Raw genomic sequence first — 19,819 nt, 5'->3', positions numbered from 1 at the left:
AAAGTACCACAGTATAACAGTGAATTTACAAAACGTTTTGACTTCATGGCAGGTAAGGAGTGTCAACACAAAAGGCTAATTGTATTTGCCCTTTTTGTTTTTCCAGCATGGAATGGGAATTCCTTCCATCTCCATTATGCTCCATGAGCTTATCAAACTTCTGCATCATGCCAGATGCCGCAATGTTACAATCATACGAATCGGTACGTCAGGAGGTGTAGGTGAGAAGCTCTTAAGCATTTAATAACATTTTCTTCCCTTATGCATTATTTATGCTTTTGTCCCTATCCTTTAACAAAACTAAGCTTTAATTATTTTCAAGGAAAAGGTAAGGCCACTTCCTGGCTTCCTTACTGCCGTTTTGCCCTGAGGTTTATTTGGTACATGATGCACATCACATTGTCAAAGTATTACAGTATTCAGATTGTACTTTTAAAATGCAATGTATCCAGATATCTCAGACATACTTTTTATGAATTTTGTCATACCCTAGGAATTTGAAATGTGATAGCCTTAGAAGTATTAAGTACTTTGGGGTGTGAGGCAGGTAAGAGGGCTGAGTTCTACAGTCTGGTATAAAAGCTAAAGGAGGAAGCGTGGTGCCTTTGTATGTGTTCAGTGCCACTGTGCCTTCCTCAACTGTATATTCCAATCCTTTCACTTATGGATCTGACATAGTAACTGAGGAAAAGTTTACTCTCTTTCTTCCTTATTCAAAACAGTCATCCTTATGTTTGTGTTATCTATATTTTATTACTGTACCTCTGTGCAAACTGTATGACAGGCGTGCTTTGATGTCAGATCAAGAGTAAAGTAACTCTACCGTTAGTCTCATTTTTTAATTTTGGTTTCAAAGATTGAAAATAATTCATTTAAATATTAATTAATCTAAAATGCTTGCTCTTACATGAAAACATTCATTTTACACTTTGCTGAATGACCAGAATAATTTTTTTTAAAGAAAATATTTAAATTTTTGGTTCATAATGACAACCTTCCAACCAACTACAGCTCAGAAGTTGCAAAGAAAGCTCTCAATAAACTGGAAGCAAATAATTTACTGTGTTTATGGGGAAGAAAAAGAGAATTATATTAGTCAGAACTTGAGGCAGAAACTCCAAGTTCAAAGCATAACTGTGCCTCATCATTTCCAGCCTCGATTGTATATCGTGCCTGGGAACAACAAGCATTTATGCAAAACAAATTATAGACATATATTGAAGTTGCCATAACAGGTTTCAAAGATGTTTGTTTGTCTTTCGGCTTTTCCCGGTAAGGGTTCGCCACAGCAGAACTCCAGTTCGCTAATGATTGGCAGTAGATTTTTACGAAATGGCGAGGTGCCAGCTCGACACCCAACCTTCAACGAAGGCACGCCCATTTACGCACTCATGTCTTTCGAACGCTACCCAACCGCGGGGAGATCATGCAGACTCCACACAGAAGGCACTCCCAAGCCAAGCCGAAAATCGAACGGGAGAACCTCTTGCTGTGAGGTAACAACGCTACCGCCGTACCACCACGGTATAAACAGATTTCAAAGATACTGATGAATAATCAGTCAAACAGTGACTGAATGTTCTCTGAAGTCTTCTTTCTGTGTTGAAGCTATAGTTAGTCCTACTGAGTCTGTATTTAAACTTATAAGCGATCTACCTCAGTCAAGTAATCCTAAATAGGTCTATGTTTACCCTTCGAATGGCACATTCATTGAACGGCCGTTCATCGAACACTAATCCTTGAACCTTCCTTTAATCAAAAGGCCAAATCATAGTAAAGATTTACATCAAACGATGATAGTTGACCAACATAAATGAAGCAGGACACAGTACTTACCAGTAATTTAGCTATGAGGACCTACCCTTTCCCCACTGTAGTGTGACCTCAGAGTTGGTATATATGTAATTAGCTGGGGGTGTGGAGGGCACAGCCCCCCCACAATAGGAGGATTTGGTGAACACCAGACACTATTTATGTAGGATGCTGTGCCCCCCCCTTGCTGATTATATATACCAACAGCGAGTTCGCACTACAGTGGGGAAAAGGCAGGTTTCCTTATACATAAGTCACCAGTAAGTAGGTACTTCCTTATGCTTACGTTATGCTGGCCAACTATCATCATTTGATGTAAATCTTTATGGTGATTTGGCCTTTCAATTAATGGAAGGTTTGAGGATTAGAATTTGATTAACGGCCATTCGATGAACGTGCTGCTTGATGACTGAACATAGACCCATGCTAAATATACTACTAAAAGTGTTGATGCCTGACAGCAGTGTAATTCTAACGAGTCCAAAGATTCCAGTTATTATAATGTATAACTAGATATGGAAGACTTGTATAGAAACCACTGAGATTTTAAAATATTTCATTTTTCATAGCATGGTTTAGTGTAGTGTCACAAATTTGATCATTATAGTCTCATGACTAACTAGTTTTGTCATAACGTAGCTTCATCCTGCAATGTATAATAAGTAGTGCATAGAGAAGCCATTTCTTCTTGTTCTAGTTAAAGCTGGATGTCACATAGAAGGTATGTGAGGTATTGCAGAGTTAAAGCTATTAGGTAGTTTTAGGTTTGTCTCATACAACATGCTGGACTCTGTAATCTGCTGGGCAAGCTCAAGTGCTTCATGTTTGACCAGCCTTGAGGTATATTTATTTTTGATGTAAATAGAGACACCTCCACCTTTAGTCCTTCCCTGTGAAGTATCTAGTCTAAATGTGTGGAAGGCATTATAACATTGCATGGCTGGGGTGCTCTCCATGGCATTAAATCATGTCTCAATGATTGCACAGATGTAAACATAGGGTAAATAGAGCTTGTAGGGAGTAGATTTTCTTGTTTAGACTCCTAGCATTGAGCAGTAACACTTATATTTTCTTGGTTTTGATTAGCTATGTCAGAAGTATTTTCAGTTTGGTATTGCTTAAAAAGGCACTATGGGGAAGGACAATGTTTTAGGTAATATTTGAAAGCCTAGAGGGAAGAGGTGCAGTCCATCCCCAGCAAAGCAATGTGCTCTACTGACCATTTCCTTCCATGCTGACAAATATTGCACCGCCCTAGAATGACACCAGAAACTAAGTAACTATTAAAGTCAGTCATCTTCTGTTCTTATTGTGGCATCATCCTTGGAGAAGATAGAATGTTGCTCTGTGCTAGGCTCATACCAGCCTGAGACACATATTCCAAGAGCTCCGTGATGTCTCTCTTCATATAGCCTAATGAGGTATGACTCAGGTCATTTATATCCACATGGACTATGACTTAGTCATACTGGTACTTGTAGTCTAATGACCTGAGTGGCAGATCTTGGCCTCTGAAAAGCAAATGAACATGACTTTCTCCTTATTCAGACAAGTGAGAGAGCCATTAGTGTGTCTCACAATGGAGTCTCCATTGACCAGAATATTGGATTATGTGGTGGCTTGCCTTGCGGACTTAGAAGTAGAGGCTCCATGAGATGCGGCTATATATGTTGATGTGGGTGTTGTTTTCAAAGAGTACATTTGGGACTGATGAGGGCATTTGTTATGTGTGCTTCATCTAGGAGGCCTTTGGGTTTAGGAAGGTTACATTTAAGTGTCTCAGCGTATGTGAGTCTATGTGTCTGCTTCGTACTGTGTGTGATGGGTGCAGTGATTGTACTACTGAAAACTTGATTACATTAAGAGTACTTTTATGTGAGAGCTTTGCTTCCAGTGGCATTGTATAAATACATCTTTCACTTACCTTATCAGTTTCTTTAAGAATTAGCTGGCTGTTAGTAAACATTAGGCAATTTCTACATTGCATCAGGATGCCCATATCCACCAAGTTGGTAACAAAGATAGTGAGAAAGTTCATATCCATGGCAACAGGTACTTTTTTATTGATTAGAAGGGTGAGGTGAGAATTTAAAGTAAAGTCAGGAGTATCTGATTTGCAACTCTGGTGACAGTACTTGTTACTGCAAACTATTTGCCCTGTGTCTAACTAGGTACTGGTGAAATTTCAAGGGTGCTTTAACAGTAAAAATGTCAACTCAAGGTGCCTGCATCTATATAGGGAAACACCAAACACTTGAGGGACAAGTACTAAAGTAGACCCTGATGATTTATGGATGAAGTATTTAGGGAGATATTTTGATGTTAATTTGGATGATAGTCAAGCAGTACTTACTAAAAAGAAAAAGAAAAAGAATTAGTTTTATGAAGAATGATGAATAGTGGGGATTCACCTAATTGGCTACTACCGACGACTACTAGTGCTGGTCTCACCACAGCTTCATGTTACTCAGGTACAATGCCCCTTTCCTTGTTTTCTCACCAAAATCAAAACAGTGGTATCAATTCCAAGATGAGACACAGGCCACAGGCACTTTGGTGAGCAACAGTCTTGCCCCAGATGATGCAGGGGTCTGTAGGCTTGTTGTAGCCTTTTTCCTGGAAGATGCCTCAGATAGCAACCAGACCAATCAGATATTGTAATTTTTGGATCTTTTTTTCTAAGGCAAAAATTATGAACTATAAAAATTATGCTAGCTCACACATGTTCATTATTTAAATAATCATCATCTTCTTTCGGTTGCTCCCGTTAGGGGTCGCCACAGTGGATCATCTGTTTTAATTTCTTCATGTCCTCTGCATCTTGCTCTGCCACACTAACCACCTGCATGTCCTCTCTCACCGTATCCATAAACCTTATCTTAGGCCTTCCTCTTTTCTTGTTACCTGGTAGCTTCATCCTTAGCATCTTTTTCCCAATATACTCAGCATCCCTCCTCAGCACATGTCCACACCAACGTAATCTCTTTATGAAGAATGATGACTAGTGGGGATTCACCTAATTGGCTACTACCCACTAAACTAAAACCATGCTCCAATGCCCCTGACAACATTCCTTCCTCCTTCCTAAAAATAGCCTCAGACAGTGTTGCCCACCCTATCAGCATACTAATCAATAGATCATTACTTGAATCCTATGTCCCCAAACTATGGCGGTCTGCTTTTACTCTTCCACTCCACAAGGGTGGCAAAAATTGCAGCACCTCCAACTTCCATCCCATAGCCATCCTCTCCCCTATCTCCAAAATTCTTGAAAAATGTATCCACCTGCAACTCTTACCATTCCTTACCAAGCACCGACTACTCTCCCCTACCCAACACGGCTTCCGTCCAGGACACAGTACCAACTCTGCCCTACTCTCCTTTCTACATTCTGTTAATTCAGCTTGCGACTGTGGTAACATGGTATCCTGTGTTCTACCAGACTTATCTAAAGCCTTTGACACCATCTCCCATATTCACCTACTAAACCATCTGTCTAACCTCAACATCTCCCATAAAACTCTTTCTTGGTTCTCAAGCTACCTCTCTGATAGGTCCCAAGCCGTGAAGTGGGGCCAGGCCACCTCCTCTTTCCTCCCAACCCCTACTGGGGTTCCCCAAGGCTCAATTCTTGGCCCATTGTTATTTAATATATTTATCAATAACTTCCACAAAGCCATACCTAATACCAAAATTGTACAATACGCTGATGATTCCACTTTAATCTGCCATGCATCCAACCTAAAAGATCTCCAATTTCTAACCCAAACTGCTTTCTCTACCACCCAAACTGGATGCTACAAAACCACTTCTCACTAAATGCCAACAAAACTAAGATCCTTCTATTCATTCCATCTAAATCCCTCCCTATAGACTAAAACTCATTCCAAATCACCAGCCATAACAACTCAATCATTCCACCAAACTTCTTGGTGTAACCATTGATGAACACCTTAACTTCAAAAATCACATCCAGCAAAATATCAAGAAAACACATATAAAACTAGGCCTTCTTTACAGAAACAACCACTTCCTCTCACCTTCCTCTAGACAAACTCTCACCACAACCTATCTAATTCCCTCTCTTCTGTATGGAGCTCCTCTCCTCACTAACCTATCTTCCACTCTCACCTCCAAATTGGAGGTATATTACAATAAAATAGCCAGATTCGCCACAAATGCCAAATCCTCCACTCATCACTGCACCTCCCTACAGTCATTAAACTGGCTTGAACTCCCCAATCTACTACTCCTTCACCAAATCACCACTGCTCGCAAACTATTCTTGCAACCTTCTAAGTGCCCTGCACTCTCCAACATTCTGCAACCTTACAACCCACTCAGACCCCTTAGATCTACCCACTAAAACTTGATCACCATCCATAAACCCAAGCATCCTGCTGGCCAGCTTCTGCTATCTTATTCCCTAGCTAAAAAATGGAATGATCTTCCCTCCACACTGAGGACGTGACAACCTTAAAAACTTCAAAACTCAACTTCATTCCTATCTTTATCTTAACAGGAAATGCAATTGTACTCTTCCCCCCATTCCTCTCAAGCTCTCCTCTCCTTTCTCCCCTGATTAACCTCTATACCTTCCTAGCCTCACTTCAATTTGTTATTGTAGCCATTCTACAAAATCCTGCCAGGATACTATACTCCTGTCTACTCCTGAATCTTTACAGTTATTTGTTTCTCACTCCTGCAAATGCCTCCTGTTGCTTGCATTCCTAACTTCCTATATTATTAAGCATGCTATTTAAACTTTAAATATGGAGCTCGACTGCCCAAGCTCCCTCCAAATGTGTTCATGTAATTAAACTTTGTACTATGTTATTTTCTCCCCAAGCCTCCACAGAATGTAGGCTCACTTAGCCCAGTGTACTGAATTGTAAATATGTTTTCTATTTTCTATTTTCTACTTTTGAATGCTACCTTTTGTAATCCTTAATTTCTTTGATAATTATTATTGTATTATTGTATTTTTGTAACTTTTATGGAGCTTTTCTTCCCGGGCCTCCACTGAAAAAGGGCTCCCCAGGCCCAGTGGACCTCCCCGGTCATCAAACTGGAATAAATAAATAAATAAATAATCTTGCCTCTCTGGCTTTGTCTCCAAACCTTCCAACCTGGGCTGACCCTCTAATATACTTATTCCTAATCCTGTCCACCCTCGTCACACCCAGTGGAAATCTTAACATCTTTAACTCTGCCACGTCCAGCTCTAACTCCTTTTTGTCAATTATTCATTATTTAAATAATATTTAATGTTAATGTCTGTGCTGCTTTCTATTGATTTCACAGTATCACACTGTAAAATGAATGCAATTGATGTTTTAAAGAGAAATTAAATACCGTGACGATCTTGTTTGCACTGACCTGTAATAGTGTTAATTGCACCCACTAAGGATAATTTTAGCACATTACTACTCCACGTTATGTCCTGCTCTTCAGAGATTGGTTTTGGGACTGCTCCTTTTTGTCATCTATTTCTCAGAAGTCAAGGCCACTGTCAAGGGCCTCTGAGTGACCAGATTTGCAGATAATGATGATTGGATAGGAGATAAGAAATTCACCCTGGGGATCACGTCAGTCGCCCTGCTAGACAGGGGTCCAAGGAAGTAAATACTGTGGGAAGAAATAGCCAGGGAATTGTTATGGCTAGGCTTGTATAGGCCCTAGGGCTGATAGCCTAGTATCAACCTATAAACCTGTGAACCTATAAGTACAAATTAGAAGCAGTCATAAAATTCCCCACTGACACTAATGTTCTATAGGAAGGGCTGACACACACAAATAAATTGTGTCGGAGCCATGGACTAAAACTTAATGCCAAGAAATCCATAATAGTATCTTTTGGGAAGTCATCCACTCTGATAACTATCATATTGACAAAATACCTCTAAGAGTCAACCCAGTAGTCAGGGACTTGGGGATACATGTAGGAGTAATTTAGCCTTTGACCATCACATGCCTACAGTAGTAAGGAAATCATTCTATGTTGTGCAACTTCTAAACAAAAGTATGGCATCTAGGTCCAAGAAGGTCATTGCCCCACCATATTTGGCATTCATCGGCCCTATCATTGAGTACAGTTCTCTCTTTGGTATGTATCTAACCAGGCATATCCAACAATTGGAATGTCCACAGAGATTCCTCATAAAAGAATACAGAGTGAAAGTAACATGTCCTGTGCAGACCACCTCAAAGCCCCAACCCTGTATTCTGTCTCCTACAGGCTACTAAAAAGAGATCTATGCCTGGCACACAAGGCATTATTGGACCCCACTCTGATAGACCTCCTAAATATACACAAAAGAAACAACACCAGAATTACCTATTCTAAAGACTTAAACCTTGCCTGTGATATAAATAGGAACTGCTGGAGAGGTAGGTATGTATCCCAGAGATCACCCCCTCTCTGGAACAGGATCCCCATCCATGTAAAGCAGAGTTACTCCCTAAACCGATTCAAGTGTAACTTGGACAACTGGATGGGAAACAATAAATTCATCACTAGTTTGGCACCTATGTCTCTAATGGACACAGACTGCCTGTAAATTGTTCATGCCCCAAGCCTCTGCTTACAGTTATTAAGGGTATCAGAATTTGTCAGAGATTTTGGAACCAGGGCTAGGTTTAGTACACACCTATGAACGCATATCTCTTTATCTTGCTGTACCAACTCGAACCATTTAGGACTGCCATTTTATTTTAAACTTTATACCATAATGCAACACACCACAAACAAGTCTTCTAGTGCTGAGTGTTAAGGCAAGATGGTCAAGTGCCATTATATACACACAGTGGAACAATGAATTCCAGCACTAACGGAAACAAAAACGCTGTATTCTTATGCTTCAGCTAACGGAAACAAAAACGCTGTATTCTTATGCTTCAGTAAATCAAAAATATTGGACTGTGATTAGGGATATGTGTTTCTCTTACGTAAGAAATAAAAAGAAAATTGTGGTAAATAAAAAAAGGTCAGTATTGTTTAGAAATTATTTTTTTGTAGGGGACTTGCCGTAATCATGCTCCATTGTCACAGACATTATTTAAATAATGCAGTAGTGGATTTCTTTGATGTATGCAATGCTTAAGGCCTTATTAAACTGATGCTTGGGACAATGTACATCAGAAAAGAGACATTTTGTGAAGAGCCCACAGTAACACTCATCTTCTACAGTACCTCTTGCAATAAATTTCTATAAAAGAAATTTTGCCATCCACAGAGATTTCTCTGTGATAACAGATTTCTCAGTATTCCCAGCAGGCTCACCTGCTGATATCAACATTAATATCCACTTACTATTTTTTCTGCTTCAAGAATTAATTTATTTATTCTACCAGCTGTCAGCACCCTTGACTTCTTCATGTTAAGATGCAAACTAATTTTGAGACTAAGTTATTTAATATTGATAAGAAGATATTTCAGAATGTTTTCACTTCCAGATAATGCTGTGATATTATCAGCATAGTGATAATCCTTCTTCCAGTTTTTACACCTGAAGTTTCTTCATGCAGTCCTACTGGGATGATTTGTTCTATGCATGTACTAAACAGTTTTGGGAAAACGATACAGGCTTGTCTTACAATTTTTCCAACTCTAAACCATTTTGTTTTTCCTTGACCTTTTTGAAGTGTCGCTTCCTAACTGTTGTAAGGATTGTGCTTAAGAACTATTTGGTATTCCTGCACACCCATGCATCTCATTGTGGCCCAGATAGTTCAATTCCTTGCTACAATCAATGAACCACATGCAGATATCCTTTTGATTTTTATGAACCACATGCAGATATCCTTTTGATTTGTATGAACCACATGCAGATATCCTTTTGATTTGTATGAACCACATGCAGATATCCTTTTGATTTGTATAAACCACATGCAGATATCCTTTTGTTTTGTATGAATCACATGCAGATATCCTTTTGATTTGTATGAACCACGTGCAGATATCCTTTTGATTTGTATGAGCCACGTGCGGATATCCTTTTGATTTGTATGAACCACATGCGGATATCCTTTTGATTTGTATGAACCACATGCAGATATCCTTTTGATTTGTATGAACCACATGCGGATATCCTTTTGATTTGTATGAACCACATGCAGATCTCCTTTTGATTTGTATGAACCACATGCGGATATCCTTTTGATTTGTATGAACCACATGCAGATATCCTTTTGATTTGTATGAACTACATGCAGATATCCTTTTGATTTGTCTTCTCTTTTCAATGATCTATCTCAGATTTGTGATGTTCATCTAAGTCCCCACAATTTTGATCTCACCTTTGGCATTTCTTATTCCTGGTGTGGCTGCCATCTCCACTGAATTATTTTGACGACACTCTTGCTGGCATACAGGATCAGAGAGAGAGAGAGAGAGAGATTGTACAATAATTTCCACAATCTGTCAGATTACATTTCTATAGAACAGATATAAACACACATTTTCTCTGGTTATTTGGCCACAAGGTTTGTTTTCAAATTTTCTCACATAGAACCGAAGGCATCTTTTAAACTCCTCATTCACAGTTGTAATTTTCTATTTAGCTCACTAAATTTTAGGAAATCTTATCTTGTTCTTCCTCTAGTTTTTTCTGATTTTTTTTTCTCATTGCACAGATCAGTTTAGTACTTTTTCTCATAGGTTTATAAGATCCCAGATTAGTACTAGATTAAATGACCTTGTGGGTCATTTTAAGCCTAACCAATTATCCCATGTGAGAATCAAATCCTGCACCTTGTGTTTGTAAGGTAAACACCTTAACCATTATCCCAACCTCCCACCCCTTATGGCTCGCAGGAAATGTTCTCTAAGTTCTACAACTTAGTCTCTGTCCTGTCTTTAGCTTCTGTATATTTGTGAACAATGTTTGAAGTCTCATCAGTCAAACATTTTGACCAGTTTTGTTTTTATTACTTTTTACAGGGATTATCACTTTATTTAAATACAAATTTATTGTGATGTACTCCTATAACTCTTTTACCACTCTGCCATATGTGGAGCAAACCAACCACTCAATTCTGCAGAGGCTTTGAACTCCACTGGTAAATTTTCAAAATCATACTTCACTATGTATCTGGCTGGTGTACTCTTGTATATTTTTAGCTTGATTTTTCTTACTAGTAGCTTCTTCCTTGTCTTAGATATCACTCTTCAAATTGGGGTAAGCTCTATTAATTAAGAAAGGCTCTGCAGACCCAATGAAGTAACTAGAAGAGGTATTTTCCTGAAACTGTAATGTAGTAAAGTTCACAGAAGTAGAGTCTGTTATAAAAATGGCCACATACCAGATGTTTAAACTGTGTCGTGAATATGATAAGCACGTAAGCATGCTACTGGGAGTAGAATAAAAGTCAAGCTGGAGATCAAGCAACTGTTTAAGATACATCAGACCTTTATGGTGTACTAGTACCTTGTACACAGCTGTAGTAGCACTAATAGCCACTGTAAGCTTCATAACACAGTCATAGTACAGTCTTATTTATTTATTTTACATTTGTTAACGGGGAAATTCCCACTGGACCAGGTCCATTTTCAGCGGAGGCCTGGGGAGAAAAGCTCCAGCATCTAGTTGTACAAAAACATTACGGCAAGTTATTTGTCTTTCAGCTTTTCCCGGTTAGGGGTCGCCACAGCGGAACTCCGGTCCGCTAATGATTGGCAGTTGGTTTTTATGGTGTCGAGTTGCCAGCCCGATGCCCAACCTTCAACGAAGGCACACCCATTCAACGTATGTCTTTCGAAAGCCCAATCAACCGCAGGAGGACATGCAGACTCCACACAGAAGGCACTTCCAACCCAAGCTGAGAATCGAACGGGAGAACCTCTTGCTGTAAGGCAACAACGCTAGCGCTGCATCACCGTGGAAGTATGATTTCTAAAGAATATATTTCAGAAAAATAATTAAAAGATGCATAACTTGGTTTTCAAGTGAAAACAGTTTAGATGATCTTATCGTTTCAGCACTCAAACTGGGACAAATAAGGATCAGCTCAAAAAATCACACACATTTTGATATATATATATATATGTGTGTGTGTGTGTGTGTGTGTGTGTGTGTGTGTGTGTGTGTGTGTGTGTCTGTATGGAGTGGGGGTGAAGGCCATCCCGAAATCCCAAACTCTTTGTAGCAGAACATATACAATTTTCTATCTCCTAGATAGGAAAAGTACTTTATGTGAGCTGTCATGCCTACACCATCTGAAGATGCATGTTTAATGAAGTGTGTAATTCAAGAGAGACCTGCCTCCACTTAATACTCCACAGTACCAAGGCTGGGCACAATGGAGTAATGAAGTATGAATTGCTGCTCTTTCTGTACCTGTGCTGGTTATGAACAGCATATGAAAGACAAACTTTGTTTACATTTTACTCTATTTTTACCATAGTATCTGTTTTCTGTAATTCATTTTAAATTCTTCTGCTATACTCGAGATCTGCCTAACTGTATTCTTATCTCCCATAATGAATTCTCTTAAGGCAAGGCTTAAACAGGGAATGGCCCATCACAAATGTGGTGAGAATCTTAACTTGTTAACAGAATGGCGGGAAAGACGAATGATTCTCTCAGCCCAAAATAATTGTGTATGACCATACCTGTGGGACTGCTTTTACTGGAGATTCAGGAGTAGGCTGCTTCTTCAAACCCAGGGGCTGAACTGGACTGCTGGCTAATGTTGCAATGACCTGGCCCTGTGAATTTAGCAACAGCTGGGGTGTCACTGTCTGTAGTTTCAGATTTGGCATGGTAAATGTTGCTGGAGCAGTAGTGGAAGTCGTAACAGCATTTGAGTTCACCATCAGTGGAATTGTTCCAATTACCTGTCCTTACGGCAAGTATAATACACAAATAAGATGTAGTAAACAGGTTACAACATATATGGTGAACACAGTAATATAACAAGAAATAACTAAAAATGCTCCAAATAAATGACGGTATAGAAAATAAGTAAAATGACAATGTCAGTTGTACATTGGTAAGAGAAGAAAATATATTAACCAAATTCTACAGTTAAAAGTTCAACTTTTAAAATGAACAAGCATGCAGGTGATCAGACATCAAGCAGGTGATAAGAGAACAATTTGGAGAGTTAATAGCAGTATGGGTAAGGTTATGTGATACAGGGACATAACCAGGTACTAAGGAGATGTGATTTGAGGGAGTTCTTGAATATAGAGATGGAGAGGGCAGTGGACACGGAATGGGGTAGAGAGTTCCAATTTCTGGCAACGGTGTGGGAGTAGAGTGCTTTTCCTGCATTATTATTGGCCTTGGTGATAGAGAGGATAGAGTTTTCACTAGATCTGAGGTACCGGTTTGCAGTGTAGACAGTAAGTAGACTAGATATTGAGGGTTTTTACAAGGTATTTGAGAATATTGTAGGCTGTACCCAGCTGGTGATAGTTAAGTAGCTGTGGTAACTCAAGCCATTTTAATTCTTTTAGTGCAGTACAGTGATGAGTTCTATAGGATGAGTTAGTAGCAAACTTGGCTATTTTATTGTAGCATGATTCTAGTTTGTCTAAGTCACACTTTCTGATTTGGGTGAAGATTGGTGCTGTGTATAATAGAATTGAGAGGAGGTGACTTTGTGCAAGAGTGACACTAGCTTTTTGTGAGAGAAAGAACTTAGGGGAAACCTCATTAGTATGTTAGATGGGGATTTTGCACCAACTGAAAGCATTTGAGATCCACAGTAAGAAACCTTGGGCAGATGATGTTACAGAAATTTAAATATCAGGAGATTAGTAAGAATGTGAAGTTCCAACGTGATATAAGTCACTTAATCAGCGCAATGTTCCTCAGATGAAAACAATATGATTCAACCACAGCTGACGCATGGTACTTTAGTAACAACTGATCCCGCACCTTATTCCCCTTATTAAAGATACCCTCATACTGTCTTTTACATATGGAGTATAAAAATTAATGCTATTGAGCTAAGTTACAGTGATTTTTCTTATCATGGGGTACACACAATTGCTCCTCAGAATTTAGCTGGAACATGCACCTTAATCAGGCTGCATCAGATCCTATCTCCCTGTCTTATTTAATGTCCATTGAGACTCTAGGTGGTGTTCAAAGTGAAGACTGCCTGCCATAAGTAAAAAAAAAAAAAAAAAAAAATATATATATATATATATATATATATAGCCTGCAGAAGTAAAGAAATATGTTTGCTTTTAAGATTGTCAGTGCTTATAATTCACAGTGGAAATGATTCAACTACAATCACCAGGAGCTTTCTTGTTTTCTTGCTAGAAGAAAACGTAGAAAACTAAAAACTATAGGTCTAGTAATTATTAGACTGGCCTCAGTCAGGAAATTGATTTGTTACTTGAGTGATAATCAGGAATTTTAAGTCATTCTGATAGCCAACACATTTTTGAAGTACATTTTCCAAACTGTTTACTGTTGCAGTTGGATTTCATATTTGCATTTAAATTACTTTGTCATAATGCTTTTTCTTTGTTTTAACTGGCATCCTATCCTGGGAGGTGTGAAATATGACCATAAGCAGATAATTAGACTGATCAAAGAATCCTCGTCATATTGCATCTCAGCAGAAGTACACAAAGCCTAAAACATCTGAGCCTTTTTATATAAAAGTAAAATAACGCACATAAAACATTTTCAAGTCACTTGCTCCAGAGATCTCAACCTAGCCTGTGACATTAAAAGAACAAGCTGGAGAGACATATATCTCCCAGAGATTGCTGCTCCTCTGGAATAAAGTCCCAATTCACGTGAAGCAGAGACAAAACAAATATTAGCACCAGAGGACAAATGTGAGAAATTCGATTCTTGAACTTTTTCGTACTCTATGGTAAAATTGTGTATGCTTGTTTCATCTTCATTATAAAAGATAACTGCAGTTATGAACAAAAACTGGATTTAGGAAAAATTACAAAGTACACATTGCATGAAACAGTATAAAGATATTATATATTCCGTGTTTTTGTACTCATTCCAGTAGTCAGTATGATTTTAAGACCCTGTGCTTATCTAGAGAAACAGCCTTCTACAAACATGCCCATTGTGAAAACAATATGAATATTTTAAAGCATCTTTTAGCATTTGCAGAATGTGACTGTTCAAAATTGTTTCTAGCATAATTGCTAAGAATGAAAGGTAAGCAATGTACATTTTCTTATTGATATGGGCAGGGCAATGGGTATTACAAAAGGCAGGGCCTTCATCAGATTTTCCCTGTTCTAAACATAACAACCATAGTTGCTTTTAATTCTTTTGTCTGTTATACTTTTGCGCCATGCCTCAAGAGTCACATGGCTAAGTTTAGCCAGTCAGTGTGAAATAGTTACATATATGGCATGTGATTCTACTCTGCTAAGGCACATTTGCTTTCTGTTAGTTAATCCACAAGCTGCCAGTAATGTTTTGAGCCACCAATCCACCAATAATGTTTCCAAGGTTGACTTCATTTTGTTAGTGCAGTTTAGAGATTTTGTTGTAGTTTATCCAGTTTGAAAAAGGAATATTTTTTTCAGTGGGAAACATTTATACTTCACAATGCTCAATGTTTAAACATAATTGTTTACAAAGTATCATTTGCCCTGATAACTACTGAATCACAACGTAAGGAGGGAGGCTAGTCCAATTTTAATTTGAAAATTTTAACTAATTTGATGCTGTGACATTAGTCTGCTTATGTTATTTGCAATGACAGTGGAATTTATGAATTAACGAAAGCTACTAGGGAATGCTTTATTTTTTTTTTCTTTCCTATTGTAAAGCTGATGGATGTTGCTTGAAGATAAGTAAATCATTTTGATAACATGGTTCCATTATCCCTGTGATTTTCTTTAAGTAAGGCCATTAGCAGCTTGCTTTGAAATTGTTCTTAGACATCAAAGGCTAACAATAATATGGTATTAACTAGCCAATGTTTATTTTTGTGTCCAGTGCCTTGATGGATGTACTTGTTTGTTTAGTTAGTTGGACCTTATTTTATTTATTTATTTACTATTTAGTAACCAGTTAGGTCAGCTGGTCTGAAGACTGTTTTCTACCATGACCCAAAATGGAGACCCTCTTGTCTCTGTTGTATTTTAGAAATAGATATTAATCTGACCATCATTTTGATAGTGTGGGGAAGAAACTGGCTGTGGAGTTTAAGATGTTCATACAGATATATATTTGTTCTCATAGCAACTCACTTGTTCATTTTGAGCTGCCAAATATTAGCAGTAATTCCAGTGCTTTGGAGGGAACATTCATTACTATTTTTGCAAGGTTACTAATTTATTTATTTTCAAGACAATATGTTGGAAATTGTACTTAAGTGTGGTAGCAAGAAACAATCTGTTGAATTTGAAGAGACATATGTAGAGAATAATTATCTGTTGTTTCTGTTATTTGAGCTGATGAGTTTGGATGTTTGGGGTGAGAGCCTCCTAATAGTTGTGCATTGTACATTGAAGATTCAAGAGTAATTTAAAATTTAAGAACATGGTAGGCAATCTTATTGCAATCAAATGGAACATTAATGGCACTTTCAGTCAAGGAAAATAGAACAGAATACTTGCTTTACTTAAAAAATGCAAAACAATGATGCATCAGGGCATAAGAAATTGAGAGGTTGCCAATGCCCTTGTTTATAAGGTCCATGATAATGCACTACATGGCCTTCAGATTGTGTAGATGGCATTGGTTGAATGGGGTGCCGCTGAGAGCTCTTGCCTGAGTTCATGTAGGACGCAGCCTGAGATGTTGTCAAGTCCCATGGAGGCTGTATTTTTTGCCTTTGAGAGGGCATTAAAGACCTGCTCCTTAGTGATGAGGGGAAGAGGGCAGGTGCTGGGGATGCTTGGTTTACCGATATAGTTTTTTGGAGTAGGCTTAGATATTAGTGCTTGTTCCTCCTGAAGGAATGATGGCTGTAAAGCTGGTTATACATGCTCTCAGGAGGTTGTAGTCAGCTTTGGAAAAGTTTATTTGTTTGACTCTGACAAGGGAGGGGGGGTCAGGTGTTGACTTCAAAAGTGATTGCTTAATGGTCAGATCTTACCAAGGAGGATGACACTGTAGGGGTGCTACAGTGGCTACTCATGTTGGTTAGTACCAGGTCTATGATAGATTCACCTCTTGTGGTGGTGTTGATCAGCTGATCCAATGCATTGGCATTGACTAAGTCAAGGAATCTCTGGCATTTGTATTTGGGCTAGAATAGATCTTCCACTCTATGGATGGGTAGTTAAAGTTGCCCAGGATCACGGTAGAGGGTTGAATCTTGATGGATTCAAGTAAGTCTAGATAGGTGGAGTGGGCGTCTTGAGTCATGGTTGGGGGTCTGTAGCTAGCTATGATTTCAATAGGTGTTTGTCAATAGTTAACTGCACCTGGAGTGTCTCCTGTGCATCATACTGTTTGACCAGCTTTGAGGTGTGTATGTCTTTGATAAACATTGAAACTCCACCTCCTTTGGCTTTGTAGCTCTCCATTTGGGGTCTAAACGTATCGTAGGATGAGTAACCTGGTAAGGGTGGGGTGCTCTCCTCAGGTCTGAACCAGGTTTCAGTGACTGCACAAATGTCAGCATCTTCCAGGGGGAGGAACGCTTGCAATGAGTACAGTTGCATGTTAAGACTCCTAGTGTTCAGCAGCATGACCTTTAAATTTTGTTTAGAAGAATTTTTCATGTTGGTAATTTTGTCCTCATGACTTTGCCTAAAAAATAGGCACTATGGGGAGGCAAGAGCCTTTGCCAGAAGCCTGAAGCCCAAGGGAGACAGATGAAGGCCATCTGTGGCAAAGCATCGTGGTCTGTCAATCACGTCCTCCCAGCTGTCAGGTACTGGATCCCCTTGGAATGACACCAGAAACTAAGCCAATTGTTGAAGTCAATCATTTTCTGTTTGTATTGAGGCATCATTCTGGGTGACAGTAAGATGCTTCTTAAGGCTAGGGACATACTGCCTGGGACACATATTCAGCTCAATCATGTCCCTTCATATAGTTCAGAGAGGTATGTCTCAAGTCATTCACACCAACATGAACTATGACAGAGTCATAACAGTACCTGTTGTTGAGAGACTTGAGTGTTCATAGGTTCATAGGTTCATACTAGGCTATCTGCCCAAGGGCATTTATAAGCCTAGCCCAGAGTTTTGTGGCTTTCGCCACCCCTTTAGTTTGAAGGAAACTATGCCCATTATTTTGCTGTGCCTCTGTCAAGCAGTGACACTGAGGTAATCTCTGGGGTATATCTGCGATCTCCCATCCATTGGTCAAGATTTCTCTTGAACAAGGCCAGCGAGGTGTTCTGCCTCACATGTACCGGGATTTTGTTCCACAGCATAGGGAGTCTCTGGGTGATGAATCTGTCCCTCCAGCATGTCCTATTAATAACCGTGTCAAGGTTTAAGTCTCCCGCCCTTGTAGTTCTGAGGGATCTAGATTTTTTGAGGTGAAGCATGTTCATCAAATCTGGGTTTGACATGGCTTTGTACGTCAGGCACAGTCACCTCTGAGCAAGCGGTAAGCGACTGAATAGAGCTGGAGTTCTTTCAGTCGGGCAGCATAAGACATATTTTTGAGACCCTTTATCCTTTTGGTGAGGAACTTTTGGGGCCTTTCCAGCTGCTGCAGGTGTCGGGTCAGATACATTCCGAATGGGGCATTGTACTCAATCATTGGTCTGATGAGTGATGAGTACAGGAGGACGATGACCTCCCTTGATCTAGATGTGAATCCCTTCATGATCAGGTGGGCAATGTAGAAGGTCTTCCTAACTACTTTAGCAATGTGAGTGTCAAATGAAAGGTTACTGTCAACCTGGGTCCCCAGATCCCTGATAACCTCTTCTGTGCTCAGTGGATTGCCACCTATATGGTAGCTAGGGGTAACCTTGTTTTTCCCGAAGGGTATGACTATGCATTTCTTGGCGTTTAACTTTAGGCCATGGCTTTGGCACGAGTTATCCGTTTCTGTGAGACCCTTCTGAAGGATATCTGTGTCAGATGTGTTCTCGACTATGGCGCCCAGTTTGCAGTCATCTGCAAACTTTGTCAGCCATAACCCTCCTGTGTTTGCTTGTACTTCAGAAAAGTAGATGCCAAACAAGAGTGGGCCCAGGACTGAGCCCTGTGGGACACCACTTGTGACAGGCTTTGAGTCTGACATGGCGCCAGCAACTCTGACCCTGTGGGTTCTGTCACTTAGCCAGTTTGCAACCCATCTTGTGATGTATGGGTTTACATTTAAGCTGATGAGTTTTTTAATGATACCTGAGTGGGGTATTGTGTCGAAAGCCTTTGCCAGGTCGAGGTAGGCTGTATGGACTGCCTTTCCCTCATCAATGGCCTTGGTGACTGTTTCGAAAAAGTCAACCAAGTTTAAAAGGCATGATCTGCCTTTGACAAAGCCAAACTGGGTTGGATCCAAAGTCTGCAAGTTCCCTATGTCTTTATTTATGAGTTCCATTATGATCCTCTCCATAGCTTTGCAGATCAGGCTTGTCAAGCTGATGGGACGGTAATTTCCAGGGTCGGTGGAGACACCGCCCTTGTGAAGTGGGGCCACAGTCGCCGTGCGCCACTCCTTGGGTACGTATCCTGAGGTGAGGCTAAGATTAAACAGCTGTCCTAACTGCGGGTTTAATTCCTCATTGAGTTCGTGGAGCACACAGCCGGGGACACCATCCGGTCCCATGGATGCTGTGTTTTTCGCCTTGGAGAGAGCAGTTCTCACCTGGGCGTGAGAGATGTTTGGGGGGCTACAATCCTCTGGTATAGATATCTCTCCTTTTGGGGGGGGGAGAAGTTTGCACTGAACCTGTCAGCCAGTATGTTGGCAATGTCTGTAGGTTCAGTAATTTTCACATCATTTTGAATTAATTCTGAGCATATCTGGGAGTTTCCTCCCAGGTTTCTAACATAGCTAAAGAAGGCCTTATGATTGTCTTTTGAGTCCTTAGCGATTTTTCTCTCAAAATTTGCCTTGGATGATTTTATGAGAGCTCTTAGTTTTTT

At 39.6% G+C, this 19,819-nt stretch overlaps 1 protein-coding gene across 4 annotated transcripts in view; it reads left to right on the top strand.

Annotated features, from left to right (window-relative positions):
• UPP2 (uridine phosphorylase 2) overlaps nucleotides 1-19,819 on the top strand; it is a 344,136-nt gene that overhangs the window by 278,611 nt on the left and 45,706 nt on the right. For all 4 annotated transcript variants that reach the window (XM_044074766.1, XM_044074764.1, XM_044074765.1 and 1 more), the window contains one exon: nucleotides 107-221. In XM_044074766.1, coding sequence (XP_043930701.1) covers nucleotides 107-221 — 115 coding nt within the window. The remainder of the gene's footprint in view (nucleotides 1-106; nucleotides 222-19,819) is intronic.

This window comes from Protopterus annectens, chromosome 6.part0 (assembly GCF_019279795.1).
Source record: "Protopterus annectens isolate FY-2018-M chromosome 6.part0, PAN1.0, whole genome shotgun sequence".
NCBI lineage: Eukaryota > Metazoa > Chordata > Ceratodontiformes > Protopteridae > Protopterus > Protopterus annectens.
This window is presented reverse-complemented; position numbering and strand designations above follow the sequence as displayed.